The sequence below is a fragment of the Chinchilla lanigera genome, unplaced genomic scaffold, assembly GCF_000276665.1.
Source record: "Chinchilla lanigera isolate Chin_1 unplaced genomic scaffold, ChiLan1.0 scaffold00035, whole genome shotgun sequence".
Classification (NCBI taxonomy): Eukaryota; Metazoa; Chordata; class Mammalia; order Rodentia; family Chinchillidae; genus Chinchilla; species Chinchilla lanigera.
In genome coordinates, this window is record NW_004955436.1 from 1913522 (window position 1) to 1931743 (window position 18222).

The 18222-nt window shown below is 42.9% G+C and overlaps 1 protein-coding gene across 1 annotated transcript in view; it reads right to left on the minus strand.

Moving 5' to 3' along the window:
* The window catches only part of Man1a1 (mannosidase, alpha, class 1A, member 1), a gene marked incomplete in the record, with an annotated part of 142587 nt that overhangs the window by 83247 nt on the left and 41118 nt on the right, over positions 1-18222 (minus strand). The window contains 1 exon segment of the mRNA XM_013516640.1: positions 6694-6774. Coding sequence (XP_013372094.1) covers positions 6694-6774 — 81 coding nt within the window.

The following is an 18222-nucleotide window of genomic DNA, read 5'->3' on the forward strand; positions in this document are numbered from 1 at the left end:
TATAAGGTAGCCTGGGCTTACGATATAAGGGAGGGAATATAAGGTAGCCTGGGCTTACGATATAAGGGAGGGAATATAAGGTAGCCTGGGCTTACAATATAAGGGAGGGAAAGGCTTGCCCCTCCCCTTTTTGCTCTTGTTGCTTTTGCTGTCTTCTGCCACCATAAACGGTTGCCCCTCTCGCACACCACCCTGCCACGGAGCTGGCTGATGACAGACTGAAACCTCCACAGACCGTGAGCTAAATAAACCTTTCCTCTCTTAACTTTGGGTGTCTGGGTGTTTTGTCTCAGCAATGAGAGAAAAGTAACTAAGAGAGTCAGCAAGCACTGACCCAGTATCTTCCAGGGCCAGGCACACAGTGCTGAATAGAGGGAAACAAAACACTGCAATTTACTCCACGGATTTGAGCTGCAGATTCTGGTGGGGAAAGGGAGCGCAGTGACTCACAGACACGCATGGAGAGCTGAGAGGAGCAGGGCCCAGGTGTAGCAAAGCAGGTGCCCGGGTCTCCCAGGGGAGGGAGCAAGATGGCTCTCCCATGCCACGAGGCACTCAGGCATGGGGTGGGGTGGCATCCAGGGTGGAGGTGGCAGAAAGACAAAACCAGAAGAGCTGGGCCGAGGCCATATGATAAAGGTTTTGTGGGACAGAGTAAAAGGCTCAACTTTTAGGGTTCCTGGTACCCGGAGGGTTCAAAGCAAGACTGCAGGGCACGACCGCATCTCAGGGCCCTGAGAGGAGCAGACGGCGGAAGTGTGCAGGTGGGTGCGGCGGGCGCCCTCAGGCTGCTGCCCACTGACTGGTGCAGCACACAAGGCTGTCAGAAGAGAGGGCACGTCCCACTTACGGGTAGGTTCCAGTTCCAGCTTGGGTTAGAGTAACACTGCCCCAGTAACACAGCCTGGCTTCGGGCCCCTTTGTTCCCGTGTGTCTCAAGCCAGGCGCAGGGCCTGGCACACAGCTGGGCCTCCACTGAGGGTCACTGGGAGCAAATGCAGGGCTTCTTTAAACTCTGCTGGTGCCCGAGGACACCTCGCCAGCTACGTGATCACCATCAACCTGGCCAGCCTGACTGCTTCAGCAGGCGGTCCCTGGTGCACCCCACCTCCAGGTGGCCCGGCCTGCTGTCACCTGCACCTGCCCAGAGGCAGGGTGTTCACAGGGCCAGAGGGAAGCCACACAGTACTGCACCTTTCTCACATTAGAACCTAGCTCTTATTTTTATTGTTTTGTTATGTGGCCCTTTTTTCTTGGTTATTTTTCTAAATGAACAAAATATAGACTTAGTTAACTAGGTATTTATTTTTCTGAATATAGATCTTTAAAATTATACATTTTCCTAAGTATAATTTTGGCTGCTTTCCCCCAAATTTAACGTGATACTTCTATTTCAGCTGTCTGCTAGTCTAATTTTCAAATTACAGATTCATTCCCTGATCTGCTTGTTCTGCTTCTTTTTTGTTTTGTTTTGTGTTTTTGGACTAGGAATGGAACTCAGGACTTTGCATTTGCCAGGCAAGCGCTGCACCACTGAACCATATCCCCGTTCAATCTACTTGTTCTTTAAGAGGTTATTTTAAAATTTTCACATGGGTTTTACCATTCTATATATTTCTAATATTATGTTTTGATTGGTGTCATAATGTATCTATTTCACTGGAAATTCTCATTGTACCATAAAAAGGGCAAAAATCTCTGATTAGTAATTTTGTTACTTCATTGTACCACTATGTCAATTCTCGCTTTTTAACTGTATGATACAAATCTTTTATTTCTTCACTGTAAACAATTAACGTATTTTATAAGTACTGTACTGTGATGTTTCTTAAATCTTATCTTTTTTGTGATTATGACTTTTGCTCATATCTTTCTGAACTTAAATGTATTTTGTTACAGAGCATAATTAAAACCCCTTCCACATGTTTGAGAGGGCAGAACTCATCTGAGCTCCACTGGCACCACTCAGGGAGGATTTGGTATGTGGCTAAAGCAGGCCCGTTGTATGGCTCGGCTGCTCCGCTTAGAGCAGGTTTAGGCAATGTTTAATACACACATAGCTAATACTACACATGGGCTGTTTGATATTACCAAAATTTGAGTGTTTATAAAAATAGAAAAACCCAATAGCTGTTAATTCTCTGCCTCCATTGCTCTGGTTGCTAGGAAACCTGAAGACACAGTTCTAGCTAAAGCCAAGGTGATTAGAAACCTGTTGGATGTCTTATTCTGTGCTAATCTTATCTGCAACTGATCTGTGCTTTTTTTTTTGCTGTGGTATTGGGGGTTCAGTGCTGAGCTGCATCTGCAGCCCTCTTTTGAGACAGAGTCGCGCTAAGGCAGAATGTTGCCCATTCTGGGGTGGAGCTCAGCAACCCTCCCACCGTGGCCTCGCTCTGACTACTCTCTGCTTTCCATGGCTGCCTGTATCATGAGTCACTGTAGTTTTCTGCAGGATGATGCAGGAGATGGCAAATCCTTCAGAGCTTTCAATAACAAACAGCTGGCTATGGCACACGTGCCTCAGGTTTGCCACTACTGGGAGAGATAGCTCTTTCTTGGGTGGCTATGGTACACACTGATTTGAAAGATAACAACATCAATACTTCCTAACTTCCGGGGCCTTTCTGAATTAATTTCATGATTATTTATCACTAAAGACACTTGCCAAAATTGATTTTCACCCCCTCGAACACTCCAAACACCCAAAGTCTACTGTGAAACACAAGCAGACCATCCCACCACTCAAGTGCTATGCTCAGTCTCTGGCTTCTAGTCCTCTACCTCATCCACTCAACATGGTAATCTTAAAAGTTGGTGGTATCAGCTGGTTATTTAGCCGTGTCCCTCAGCAGTCTCTAGTACTGTGTGAGCGGCACTGGGCAGCTTTTGAGGGGTATTGTGGGAAACCCTTTTGCTGTCATCAGAATACAAGAACAGCTGGCAGAACCAACAGATCAGGAATCCATTCTCTGTATTTTCCGTCTTGGACCAGATGTTTGTTCTCTACTTTTTTAAAGTTCTAGTTCTCCATCAGTTTGGCTTCTGGGAGCTGATTTGTGTCTTTCCACCCACAGATTTAAAACTTACCAGCAGAATGTTCCCTTTGAGGATGCAATACTCTGGGAAATTTAAATATGGTCTCTCAATTTAAAGAATAAAGTAAGTTTTCAAATCAAGTAGCTTTTTCTTTTTCCAATATGGTAGACTTACACCTTATTTTGATTCTGAAACATACCTCTCCACGACTCCTCTATATGTCCTACATTTTCACCCAGGATTGCCCACCCTTTTTTCTACCTGGTCTTGGGATACTGCACTCATCCTGGCAGACTTCTATCGCCTCCTTCCTCTCTCCTCAAGAGGCTGCATGTAGCTGAGAGGCTGCCAACCAGCCTCCAGGGATGTCAAGCCAAGAACGGAAGAAACAGGCTGTGGTCACTACTCCTACCACGTCTAGAGTCCAGTCAAGCTGTCAGACTCTGAATGGCAAGCATGGGGCTGATCTCCAGCTTTCTCACTCTCTCCAATAAATATGCTTTCTGCACAATATAGCTATGCGTCCTGCTGCAAAACCAACATCAGAAGGTCTGTTCACATATGCTCTTTTCTAGGTGTATCATCCTCTCTTGAAGCGCCTTAAGTTTATTTTCCTCATTTGTGTTTTGCACTTGCAAATTTTCAATACTTGCAAATTTTCAATTTTTGTTTTGGTTACTCTTATTCCAGTGTCATTTCCTAAGAACTGTTCTAGAAGAAAGTAATTCCAACTCAGTGCTAGCAGATGTTCCATTTTTTAAAACAGGGAGATTATAGTTAATTACATGTGGAAAACATAAGGATAAAGTTAAATTAGTTTCTTTTTTTGTGCACTGTGAATTTCCAAGAAAGAATACAGCACCTAACTTTTTCCACATTTCCTTCTTATGTACAGAGAGGCACAGATTTATCTCACCACACCAAGAGGAGCCAGTGAGTACAAAATACCCGAGTAATGATATCCTAGATGTGTATTTCCTGTCTTCAGTGAGGACTTTCATTCCCCTTGAGCTTATTACAACACAATGCAACACTTTTATTCTTAACACCAATCATTCCTATTTAATATTCTTATCTCCATTCTGTTTGTAATTCTTATAGTTGCTGGAGTTTCCTATAGACTTTGAAAATGCCAAGGTTTGACTTTATGCTACTGCAAAATATTTTAACTGAGCTAGGATATTTTATGAATATTTTGAGTATGTGCCTGCAATGCAGGTCTACAGGTATTTCAAATCTGTGTAGTTCCTTTGGTAGGTGAGAGTTCCTCTGGCATTCCTGACTACTGTTCAGTGTTTGCAATTCTAATTCAAGCACAAATCAATGGGCTGCCCCTCTTGCTTCTGCAACATAAATGTGAGGATTCTGAGGCTGTGTCATTGTGGGGCTCAATACTTCTGATGGTGATTCCCAACATGGTCTTAAAATACTCTGAGCCTCAGTCATGAAATCAGAGTGTGAAGTTACAGCAATATTAACACTTTTTTTTTTTTGGTACCAGGAATCGAACTCAGGACCTTGTGCTTGCCAGGCAGGCACTTGTGCTGCTGAGCTATATCCCCAGCCTAGTAACTCTTCTATAAGGTCATTTATCAAGGAAGACAAATTTTCTACATCACCTTGGTAAATTCTTTGATTGACATAAAAAGTATGTGCAGAACTTTACTAGCCATCTGAATCCAACCAAGGAGTGAAAGGCTACTGTCAGTCACAGATGATCAGAGAAGAAGCAGGCAATTGCGTCAAGGCAATCAGGTGCTCACCATCTCTCATCTAGCAACTCCACATCAGAGAATAAATGTTTGTGACTTTCTATAGCTACATTATTCAAAATACAGGAAGACTGTAACAATTTAAATGTTTAATATTTTAGGACTGTCAAAAACTTGCTAAGATGAGCTAAAATGCAAATGTATGGAAACATAAAAAGAATACTGTAAATAACTTTCTTATAAAAATTAAAAAGATAGAAAACCTACAATAAAACAATGTTTACAAAATAAGGATAAAACAAATACATTAAAAGGATAAATACCTGCAATAAAAGTGTTCTTTGTTGTCCTCTGTTTGTTAAAGTTAGTTAAATACAGAATTAGACATATCTTACAAAGTCTTAGGCAAATTATTCTATCTACAGGCAAAATATAATGTCTGTAGGCATAACATCTAGATAAGCATATAAGTATATATTGTTAAGTACACATACAAATTGGAACACATATACACATAAACTCCAAGCACTGTTATGAAAAAAACTACACTAATTAAATAGGATACATATTTAGAAGAAATGTGTATTTGCTCCTTTTTGTGGGTTCCACTGTCTTAATGGAGGCCAGGCATAGAAGGATGCAGTCCTTCTTGGCTCCAGATTGTTTCAAATATCTGTAAATTATGAAGGTCAGCCAAGGTCACCTGACTGCGTGTGGCACAAAGGACGACAATCTCAAGGCACTGGCTATCCTAGGCTGGTTAATGAGAGGAGCACTGTGAATTCTAAGTTTGTCTGTTAAAGTATCTACAGTCCTTGGCTTCAGCACTACGAATGCTACACCGAGCTGGGTGAGGGAAGCTATTCGAGGACAATGGAGGAAGACAGGAGGGGGCACGGGTGGCAGGAGGCTCTCAGGACTCTGGCTCCAAAGGTGACGGAGGTCATGGTGAACAGAATGCAGCACTTAGCAGGGAGGCAGACGGTCGCCTGCATACACAGGCGCTGTCTAGGGGATAAATCTTAGGGGATGTAGAGGACGGGACGTGGAGGACTGTCATGGGATGGGGCGGGAGCAAAGTCAAGCAGCTTTTCCCACTGAGCTTTTAAAGCTCTGCCTAGATCTGCCGGAAGCACAGAAACGCATGGCGTATGACCGTGATTCAGCCCTGCTCTTCCCTAGCCGGGATGCCAGGGCTGGCACTGAGCAGAGTGCTTGTCCGCGATGTCAGTGTTTAGCGCCGCCAGGGCGAAAGGTGAGGTCCACTGCAGCAACTCTTAGTGGACACTCGACATAACTCACAAAGTTGTCCAAACCCTTTCAAGAAAATAGCATCAGTGCCCTTATCAGTAGGATACAAAATCCTTTCTTAACCTGTCAGTAAAAGCAGTTGAATCAAAAACTCTTGCTTGCTCCAAGCAGCAGATAATTAACTGCATGTCCAACCCAGAGGAGCTGCGAAGAACTGACGGACACAGGGACCCTGGGCTCCACCAAGTTCCTGGGAGCCCGAGAGTCTGCCCCCTCGATTTCATAAGCCCTATGATTTTTATATCTCATTGCCATGCTTTCTGCATTTTAAGAAGTTTCTATTCAGCTAGCATTATACTAACATCAAAATAATTTTCAAACAAAAAGAAACACCCAGCAGCCTGCCCTGACACTGCACCTCTTTACTCTGTCCACCGGCACTCAGGCCTAGGAGCGGCAATCACACTGGATATCATCTAACAGAGCCTGGTTTTTTAAAAGGTGTCAACATTTCTTAACTATAGTTCTGCCAGACTTACTCAGCTTGTTCATTAGCACATATTATGAGAAATTCATGAAACGTGAAAATAATAGATTCTCCCGAAATATATACCACAAATGGTATATTTTACAAAAAGTGTAATTTTTAGACACTTTCTAATTCACACGTATATACCACTTTTCACCTTACCTCTTCTCCAGACAGATAGTAGGCTGACAGCAGTCCACCAACAAAGCGTATATTTACTTCAAAAACGGAAATCTCAGCATTCTGTAGAGACAAAGGGAAAAGGTTCAGAAACGATCAATGCATACAATTTGGAAAGCCATCATTGTGATACGCTGCATCACATGTTTAAAGTGTACTCAATCCAGGGGCTGGGGATTTAGCACAGTGGCAAAAGCGCCTGCCTGGCAAGCGCAAGGTCGTGAGTTCGGTTCCCGGTACCAGAGAAAAACCAAAAAAAAAAAAAAAAATGAAGTGTACTCAATCCCACACACTTGCTCAAGGAATTTACATGCAAGGGGGAAAATCCTCTTTCAACGGTGTCAAAATACATTTACATAACTAAGAAAAAAATTTGGCTATTAGAAATTAAAAAGTACTTATAAAGTTCTTTCTTGTAGTCAGCAGAGATAACTGTATAACACTTGATATTCTCTATGTACATGCAGTAGGACCAGGGCACTTTTTCTATTCTGTTTCCTCTTGAGCTCTTTCCTCCTGCATAGCCAACTGGACTGTCCTGTGGTGGGTAGTTTAGCTCCAGTGCAGCATTCTCCTCCTATTCTGTAACAGTAGCACAGACAGAACACAAAAGGATCTTAAGCCAGGGGTCTGGGGTTCTGTTTTTCCAATTTTCTGCCTGTGCCTTGGGACGGTTGCATCTCTCTGTGATATTTTGTCTCTGGATAAAGGAGATGATAATAATGCATGCTGCATCTGGTTACCACTGCTGTTATGTATTTCATAGTGAGAGTCTGGTTCATTATTACCTACACTGTGACTGTTTTTCATCTTCATTCTGATCTTATGCATTAATAACTACTCTCACAACCATTTCAGAGATGGAGAAACTTGGACTTACAGCAAGGAATGTGACTTTTTGAAGGCCGGACAATTAACAAGTGACAATCAGGATTTGAACATGAGTCCTCTGATTTCTGATGCTGACTCCTATGATACCTCACAAGCTGCACACCATGCCTTTTCATTAGTAGTCAAATAACTGTGGCACAAAATTAGTAATTATCGCCCACACTTCTCTTGTTTTATAATGTTTGACCGCTAAATAGATCTGTCTTGCATAGCTGCTGGATAACTAGCACAGATGACCTGAAAGGTGTCACTTAACATTTCTTAACAGTAGTTCTACCAGACTTACTCAGCTTGTTCATTTAATTAGCACACATTATGAGAAATTCATGAAACGTGAAAATAATAGATTTTTCCTAAATATATACCACAAATGGTATATTTTACAAAAAGTGTAATAACAGGGATAAGACACACTCAGGCTTTGGCCAGTATCTCTGCACACGCATCGGGTCTGTGACTGTGATTATGCCCACCACCACACGCCAATGGTCCCCAGCGGTAATGCACACCTTAAAGAACAGAGTTGATACCTGGGAGTCCTGAGGGTAACACACACCTTATGCAGATAAGCTTTGGCTCCAAGTCATCTGAGAGGTCATTTTATTGAACATATATTTATGAAGGAACTGTTTATGCACCAGGCCCTGTCTTAGGACACAATGAAGACTGAAAAGGTGCTTGTTTTGGTTACTTTTCACTGGTTGCTGAGACGAAATACCTGACATCCAAAATTAAGTAAGGAAAGGTTTATTTAGTTCACAGTTTGTGGAAGTTTCAGTCTGCGATCAGCTGGCTCCAAGGCAGGGTGGCAGGGCAACAGTTCAAGGTGGCAGAAGACAGCAAAAGCAGCAAGAGTAAAAGGGGTTGGAAAGAAAGCCTCTTTTCCTCCCTTGTATTGTATGCTGGCTATCCGCCCACACCCACACCATCTCCATGCCTCCTCTTGGACAAGCTGAGAATGTTTACAAAGGAGGGACCCTGGCCCCCTGCTGAGTCAGTTAAGCTTCTAAACTTCTCAAGCTGACACAATAAACAACATCCTAAAACAGTAAGGGCGTGTCCTTTACACCCCAGGATGTAGACCTGCTGAGTTACTTTGTTATGCTTCCATACTTCTCAAGTTGACACAATGTATAACAGCGTTCCCACTCACTGAGTCTACCTGTTATTGGGTGGAACCATTTTCAGAAAACACAGGTGAGAGTCATTTTATTCCCATGTGTTCTCTGTAAAAGGTGTATGGATTGCACAATGAAGGCTAAGTAACTGCTTAAGTAAAAAAAAATGTTTCAAAAATCCTGCAAAGGGAAGATTGTTGAAAACAAGTTAGGGGAAACAATTTTTGGTCAAAGTTAGGTAAAAGCATCATAAAATGAGACTGGTGACTTTCTTCAAAAATACTTCGTAATTTGTAATATACACCTAATGCACTTTGATTAAAAGCACTCTACACAGGTATAATTTATCTCAAGCATATCACTCTTTGTGAGGATTATGTAAATATAGGTAAAAGCTTTAAGGGTCAGATTATGGTAAGGAATTTTCTGTAATTCTTACATGTAAGAGTAATAATGCTTAATAATATTTAATAAATTTAAATATTCAAATGATTTCCCTTTCGATTTGTACTTGTATTTTTCAAAGTTTTGTTTTATTTTTTGACACAAGGTCTTGCTATGCAGTCCTGGCTGGCCTTGAATTCACTATGTGGCCCAGGGTGGCACTGAACTCCAGACAATCCTCCTGCCTCCGCCTCCTGAATGCTAAGATTACTGGCATGCGCCACCATGTGCGTTTTTCAGTTTTTAAACCTGAGAGCAGGCCCCCCACATTTCTGCTTACTGAAGCCTGTGAAGATGATTTTATGTTCTTATTCCAGCTACAGGCTTGTTACATACGCATCCTCTTTTCTGCCTATAAAAATTCTGGATCACCAGGACCTTTCTATAGACATCTGATAAAAATTACAGGAAGGTAGAGGACTAAGCTGTGTCAAACCACAGAAATACACCTCCAGGTAGACACTCATCACCTGTCAGGTGCCACTGTTCAAGCAGCTATTGATCCAACTCTAGTGATTTTCAAACCTAAACTCTAATTATCATACTGTCTGTGAAGTATTGACAGATGACCTTCAAGGTGCTAGGTCAATGTCAGGGCTACGACTTCTGAATTTCACGGATCTAAGAGTCTAGCAAACCCATCTGCCAAGCAAACCTGGCTCATTTGTGAAAGCATGCAGGCTGCAGTGACTGCTGCGTCCTGTCTTTTAAATCTTGCTCGGGAAGGTCACAGCCTCACCACCAGCACCTCTCCGCAGTCACATCTTCCTGTTCAGGAAGCAGGGTGACATCTTTAACTCCCAACGCACAACTCTTTATCCTTTTTTCCCGAAGTTACATTAGAAACCTTAATTTGAGCTCTGTAATATCCTAGGTTATATTTTGTATTAGGTCAGAATATTGAAAGTCAGACACTTTACATTATTTCTTACACATCCTTAGTTGAAAAGGACTAGGAAGACCCGATGCGTGTGCAAATCCACTACCACAAGTGGGTTATACGAACCCAGGCGTTACAGTCAGAAAGATGTGGGGTTGAGGGCGGGTCCAGGAGAGGCAGGGCGGGCCTCAGTCCGAGCTGTGGCTCTGTCACCTGTGAAGAGGGGCAGCGCGCTCCTTCCAAGGTACTTCACCTCGGGGAGCCTGGCAGGCGTCTGGTGCTCCAGGAGACTTTGTTCCTAGTGTCTGGCTCGGTGCAGACTCCCGAGCCGCCTTCCCAGGGAAACCTCAAGAGCCCACACCCACCTGCCCTGACCCTCCTAGGGTGAGGTATCTCCACGCCTAAGTCTGCTTTTGAAATTCAGCATGCTGTTCAGCTTCCCTTTGGACTCGATATGCTTTATAAGATACCAGAATTTTCAAAATTGAATTTCTATGATGTAAGTTTTTAGGCCACTTTTATAAACTTCTGTTGTCAATTTCTATCAAAATTATCCCATTAAATTTAAAACAATATATTCCTCCTATTAACATTCATGCAGTGCTGCTGAAATGCTCTAAAATCCTAGCGACAGAGCAGCTGGGCGGGGACAGGACAGTACTTGGACAGAGAAGCCTGCAACACTAAAATCTTATGTGGCTTGCCCTAGTAATTCATGTGAATTTTGCAGTCTGTTTCCCTTGCTTGTTTTAAAATAAAAATGGCTTCACCGTTACATATTTCTGTAAGATTTCTTCCTAAGAATATGCCCATACAGTGTGTGGCTGATCAAATATGGTCTTACATGAACACCAACTTGAGAAGTAGATGCGAGTCTTTCATTTAAAATGCACACACTGATTAGCTCATGTCACAACGGATGAGCAAGCACTGGTTGGAGATTTTTGGCTAAAGATCTGCCCATACAAAAAAAAGTCCTAGATAGAAACTGCTCTTTCCTGTTGATTTTATTCTGGCAACAGCTATGGAATCAAAGAGCATATGTTACCAGATTCATCTACAAATTAAATAAAATAGGCAGTATTGCTGCAGAATCCAAGAGATCAGAGAAACTAATGAGGAAAAAGCAGGATTTATTTCCAGGATTTTAGATGTACATCAACCCAGCTGAACTTACGTCCAAAGTGCTGGGCATCAGAACAAAGGAAAGGTTCTAGTTTTACACATTTGGTTGAAGGGGGTCTTTAGAAATGGGGCTGGGGTGGGGGTGGGATACGGAGGCAAGACAAAGCAATTAGTAACTTAGCCTTGAAAGAAGACAGAGCCTTATGAATCCTGCAAAAACAAGATGACATAAACTCTGTTTACATGACACAGTTGCCAGCCTTATCTACACCAGAACAAGAAGTTAATAGCTGCGGGGCAGGGGGGAGTTCAAGGGGCATTGCTCTTTAAATCCTGCTTCAGTGAGACTAAATCTGCACCAAAATTCAAGAGGTAAGTCAAATAAATCACAGAAAAATTATGTATTGGTACTCCAATAGTAGCTAAGACTTGGGTGCTTTGCCTTGATAATTCCCACCTGAAGCACATGCATTCTCTTCATGCTTGCCTTTGATTTAGTATGCATATAAACTGATGAGATAAGGTGATAAAAATTGCCAAAGTGAACACAGTCAACATTTATAAATTACTTCTTATCTTCCTTAACTACTATCAAACTCCACCTCTGCTGGGAAAGGTTCTCTCCAAGCCAGGGCATAAGCAACGCTTAGACCCAGACTGCAACCTTATGTGAGTTTAGAATCTGTGTCAAAAGGAATGAAGCTCCTCCTCCTGCTAGATGGATAGCATATTAAACAATGCCGGGAGTCTTTCATTAGACTGCATTTCTGAGTAACTTACTCACCAAAGAGATCTATAAAGTGATACATTCTGATAGTTCTCAGTAAATGGAAAGAAAGGTATGATCATGAGAGCAACAAATTTAGATTCTGCTGCAGACACAGTCACTGTTTTCTTTTACTTTCTGTGGCCCTTGAGGGGCCACAGAAAAAGTTCCCTGAACACATCAATGCTTTCTGTGGATCTCCAGGCCTCTGTGTGTTATTTAGAATGAAACTTGTACCAGAAGTGTCTTAATTATTACCTTATGATTCCACACAACACAATACATCTGACTGAGTGGATCCAACTGAAGAGGATTTCTCGGAAAAGAACTCTTCACAAATGTTTAAGTCCTACTTTGAATTTTTTTTTTCAGATCAAATTTAAACATAATAGATTTCTTTTGAAAGGCAATATTCTGATCCCTAAAATTAAAGAGTATTCCATTGCTAGCTAGTTCCCCAAACTGCCTTCTGCTCTTGCATAAGCTAGTATTTCCAGGCCATTTATCATACATGAGAAATCACCCGGCTTAATAACCACCCTCTTGACATACCAACGTAATAACTGCATTTAGTAGCAAGTGCCAACTACAATCCAATGTAGCAACGATGTTTAGTAACAAGCACACTACTACTAACATAATGCTAAGTATGCTTTCCCTTACTGACAGGCATTTTGGAATGTAAGACTTTTCAAAGCCATTGATTAGGCAAGTGATTGCCTCAAAGCCTTGCCTGTGTTTAGGATTAACATATACTTTTACTTATAAACACCCCTGAAAAGTGTATGTTGTGTTAACACTTTGAGGATTAAGAGCAAGTATAAAACTTCTTTTCAACAGATTAAACGGCAGTTTTTCACACTCCCAGAGCTTTCAGTTTCACATTTAAGTAACATGATGAGTCTCTCAAGATTGTTAAGGAAGTGCAAGCTCTTTTGGCCACAGAGACAGGAAGGAAGCATCTGGTCGACTGTAAGGGGTGAGTCTGGCGTGCAGCTGGGAAGACAGAGGAGCAGCAGCCTGAGCTGGTTACTCAGATGGTCAGCGTGTGCGGTTCAAGGGCTCCCGAGGAGCCTGGATCTTGGGCCACCACGCAGCTCAGGTGCTGCTGGGAGTGGCCTGGCTGGAGGAGGCATCACTGGGGGTGTGAGAGGGTGCAGCTCAGGCCAGTGCTCCTCCCCTGAATGCTTGCTGGTGCTTTTCTCCACCCACTCTCTGCCACCCTTCCCACCTCTGCTCAGAGACAGCAGCGGCTGGCCTTTTCATGACTTTTTTTTGGGAGGCGGGTTGTGGTAAAGGGGAATAAATTCAGGGTTTGTGCAATAAGCTACACTGTCAGCCCCCTCTTTCTGTTTTTTTGAGACAGGGCCTCACTATGTAGTCCAGGCTGGCCTTGAACTCACTATGTAGCCCAGGCTGGCCTTGAACTCACTATGTAGCCCAGGCTGGCCTTGAACTCATGGCAATCCTGCTGCCTCAGCCTCCAGAGTGCTGGGATTACACGCCACCATGCCCAGCTTTTTTATTTTGAGACAAGGTCTCCCTAAGTCACAAGGTTGCCCACCCTGGGCTTGAGTTACAGAATGTAAACCAGCTGACCATGGACTGCAACTGAGTAAATAAAACTGTCCTCTATGTCACAGGGGTTGGGCACAGTATTTTATCCCAGCATTGGGAAAGCTGGGATAAAAGAAGCCCAGCCTATCACTAATCTATCAGAGACAATAGCTCCTTTTATATCCAAACCCCAAGTGATCACTTTGGCAGGCAGTCTTAGCATTACATGGAAAATACTAAGTAACAGAATAATGAGCTTAGTTATCTGCACCTACTGGGACGTATCTGTCCTTAAAAACAGACGTTTTCCAAGAGCAGAGCTAAGTGCTTTCTTTCATGCCTGGTGGCACGAAACTCTGGGTGGAGGCCCAGCCCTCACTCAGATGTGTAAGCATGTCAGGGTTGCTTCCTTAAATCAACGTACAGCTTTCAGACAGGGACCCGTATCCCTTATGTAGCTTGAAATGAAAAGCGGCATGGCATTCCAGTTGGAAAAATAAAGAAACCTTTTGCTACCAGGACCTCTATTATCCAAAAAGCATAGCTCCCACACCATCAGAGGCACGACCGGGGGTGGGCCGCAGTTCACAGCTGCTATGTGCTGCTACTTAAGGTCTGGAGAAGTTCACATTGAGCTGGTGTCTTTCTCAAACACAGCCCAGCTGCTCACACCAAGACATCACCTAGAAAGATGCATTTGAAGGGAAGTTTGCATACAGCTTTTGTGTTTACAGAGAATTTGTATTAGAAACTGTTACCTGGAGAAGTGTCTACATACTTTGTGAAACTTGCTGTTGAACTGAGCTTTCAGCATTTCTCAGGTGAGGACCTAGGGAGCCAATTTTTCTAAGGAGCCAGCAGAGAAGAGGGAGCCTGCAACCAGACTGAAAAGTGCCCTCCCTTTAACCCGTAATCATTTTCTGTCCTGATATTCATGATCTTCCCACAGCAGGAACTACCACCAGTCCCCAGTCTACCTTGGAAGTAGGTTAGGCCAAACAGGAAGATCAACCTGAGCTGCAGATCATTTCTATCTACATAAAAATCCGACACAATACAGCCACCCTGTGCTGTCAGCTCGCCTCCCTGCTGAGTCTACCACACGAGGCTGACAAGCAGGACAAGACAGCTGGCTTCTCACTCGTTTCCCAAGCACTGACTGAGTACCTGTGATGCGACACGTCTGAATGAGTTCTGTGACGTTAGGTCACATGCCTAACCTTAGAAGACTCAGATTCTCTGGCTGCTTATACATTTCTCAGCTCATCGAATTTCCTCTCCAACCAAACAGGGTCACTGACTCAGGCATGCCTTGTTCCAACTACAGCTCCCTCTTGCTGCATCACTGTAGGCAGATTAATTAATCACCATTCATCTATAAAAAACAGAAGATACCACTTAGCCTATGATGCTGTTACAAAGATCAAGTAAGATAACCTTCAAAGACACCTGCTCGTGTGCTACCTGGACTGTCTCTGATACTCACTGACCTCCTCCTGGGCCTTCCATGGACAGCCCAGCTCTAGCAAGGGTGTCTGAACACTTCCCACACTGGACTAGAGGCTCTGTAAGGGTAACTGACAGATCTTTTGAAGGATTCTGGTAAATGCTGGAGCACTGAATGACTAATGAATAAAGAAGCCATAGTCTTACATTTGTTTGTCCTAGGATTACTTTGCATTAAAACCCAAAGGTGCATTCATTTTTCCTACAAATGACCCAAGTTTACAGTGTTTTTTTTCTTTTTTCTTTTTGAGAGGGGCTTCGCTATGCAGGTCAGGCTGGCCTTGAGCTCACTTTGTTGCCTAGGCTGGTCTTAAACTCACAATGATCCTCCTGCCTCAGTCTCCCAAGTGCTGGGATTACAGGCATGCGCCATCACGCCTGGCTAGTATCTCTCTTTATGGAGCAGTAGTATGCCATGCTGTGTAAATTTTCTTTACCCATTTTCTTTACCCATTCATCTGTTGATGGACATATGGGCTGCTCCCAAGATTTAGCTGTTATGAGTTGTGCTGCTATAAACATGGGCTTGCATGCATCACTGCAATGTGATGTCTTTCAAGAAGAGACTATAATGTTAAGTTAAATAAAGCAGACACATATGCTTAACTATCACATAGTTTCTTCTCTATGAAAAACCCAAAGCATAAGTAAAGAACAAAATAAAAGATGGATAATAAGACATGGGGAGACCTTTCTCAAAGGGAAAGGGGATCAACAGACGGAGGGGGGGCAAAGGGGAGGCAACGGGATGAAAGTGGAATCAGTGTGCTGTGCACACACACCAGCTCCACACAAGGAGTGCAAGCAGTGCGTGCTGCACACATGCACTGATAAAAAGCCTGAACGTCCTCCAAGAACGCGTTCTGGGGTTTCCGCAGTACCTCTGCCCTCTGCGGATAACCCAGGTGATCACAAAGCTCGCCCCTAACCCCAACATACTATCCACTGACTTACTGTAAGCCAGTTGTTAAAGTCGTCCCTGCTGACAAGTATGCGAAATGAATCAACCTGCTACACCTTAATGAAAGGAAAACCAATTTAGCTATGACAATGTAGCCAATGACAAGCACACTTCGAAGGAGTGCCAAGTGAGTCTGTGGTACACCAACAAATCTACTCTTGACTGTAGGATGTGTTTATATTTAGGGGTGCCACAGGGTAAAACTCAACAACAGTGGTTTGTGCCGGTTCTGCTTTTCTTTCCTTTTCATTCTTCTCTTGCAATAAACTTGGATGCATTGAACTATTTTTTAAAAACAACATCCTTGTACTGTCAATTAAAATACTTTATCAGAGAAAAAGTGTTACAGATAAGCAACCAAGCTGGAATGATACTTCTTTTTGCTTAGGCTTTTTCAATTTCTCCTGCCATGAGACAAATGGAAAATTCTCCAATAAAAAATTCTCAAATATTTGGCAGCCAAAATCATTTGAAACAATCAATCTCTGGGTAGATGGGTGGATATAGGAAAAATTCTCACATATGATACAGTGAGCAGATGAACTTCATAATGCAATGACGCGGAGAGCGAATCAGTATCACTTTCTGAACTGAGATACAGATCTAATGTAGGAAGCACTACCAGCTGCACACTAATGGTAATATGTTTTAAAAGGAAAGTCTGGCAATACTCAAAGAAAGAGCTGCAACGAATAGGTATCGAGACTCCACACATTAAGAACTACACACTAAACAGACATTTAAATGTGATCTGTGGCTCTAATTTTTGGAAGTACATTTTCTTCCATTTTTATTTATTAGTACATACTTGTAATACATAATGATCCTCTTCTAAGCACAAACCCAAGACAATTACCAGCCCTAAGATGTATATACACAAAGTTTGTCGATGAATTGGACAAAATCTTATTTAAAAATAAAATCTTAGAAAAATAAAACTTCAAAAGTCAGTGTCTTAGCAGTCACTCAGAGGAAGTCCAATCCCTTTATCTTACAAGGACACCGAATGACTTTTCTCATCTCCACATGTCTGACATCTTCTCTTAGATCCACTCTGCCTGCTCGAGGTCCCCTTGGTCCACAGAACCATTCCTATCCCTGTGGTGGTGGAGGCAGCGAGCTGCCTTTTGTTATGATGACATCTTGTCTCTTACCTTTAAAGGCTTTTATCCTTAGGCATTAAAATAAAACAGCCCCTGGCCGTTTGCAGCTCCATCCCCAGCCCGCAAGTCCAGAGCTGCTCAGTGAGCCACCACCAGGAAAGCAAAGAGCTGCAGTATTTGGGGAGGCTGAGCTAATAATCAGCAGCTTTCGGGCACCAGCTGGGGTCGCTGAGGGACTGGACACTGTGCGGAGGTCCTCCATTGTAGGTTTTGGAGGAATCTCCTACCCTTTCTTGAGAAAAAGAGAACGAGAGGGAGACTTGCAAACAGAAAAATTTTCCATCACTGTGGTCTTTCATATTCAGCCCTATCAGTAAAACAGAACTCTCCAGATGACTCCAATCAAGCAGCTCCACAAACCTGAGCACCTCACCATCTCCCTATACTTGCCTCCTCATATTTAAAATACAAGGGCTGACCCACTGATACCCTTTGTTGGGCTATCATCTCTTTTATGGTTCAGCTTTAATTATCAGGCAGATTAAACATAACCTGTCCATAAAGTCTCCCAAATGTAATATACACATAGCAGTTAATTAGTATAGGAACAAAATATCACAACACTGGACTTAAAAATGCTTTTAAGCCAAGGAGACATGAAAGACTCTGCTTTGTTGATCTTCCACACTCCAGGAATCCGGTGTCCTCTCTTGGTGTGGGGACAGTGGAGCAGCACAGAGCAGAGGGCTGTTGTGTGCGTGGGGGCTCCGTCTTCATCAATTCCCAATGTACAGCGCATCACTGGCGCCTAGTTATGGGATTTACAGATACAATCAAATGCGCACCCAACAGACAGAGGCTTTCAAGGATTTCCACAAAGTAATCTCAGACTGAAAATAATATCAATAATGCAGCCATAAGCAAATGATGAGAAACAAAAAGCCAGGACTAACATGCTTCATCTTAAATCAGTTCCTAGTCAGCATCACTATGAAATGAAATGAGTGTCCAACTGGATCTGAAACAACATCTTCCCCATCAAGATCTGCGTGAAGAACCAGAACCGTCCACTCCCTGAATCAGGGTGCTCTCCCTCAGAACGCAGCAGGCTATGGAGATCTGCTGCAACACGCTGAACAACAGGCCCCCTGGGACACACG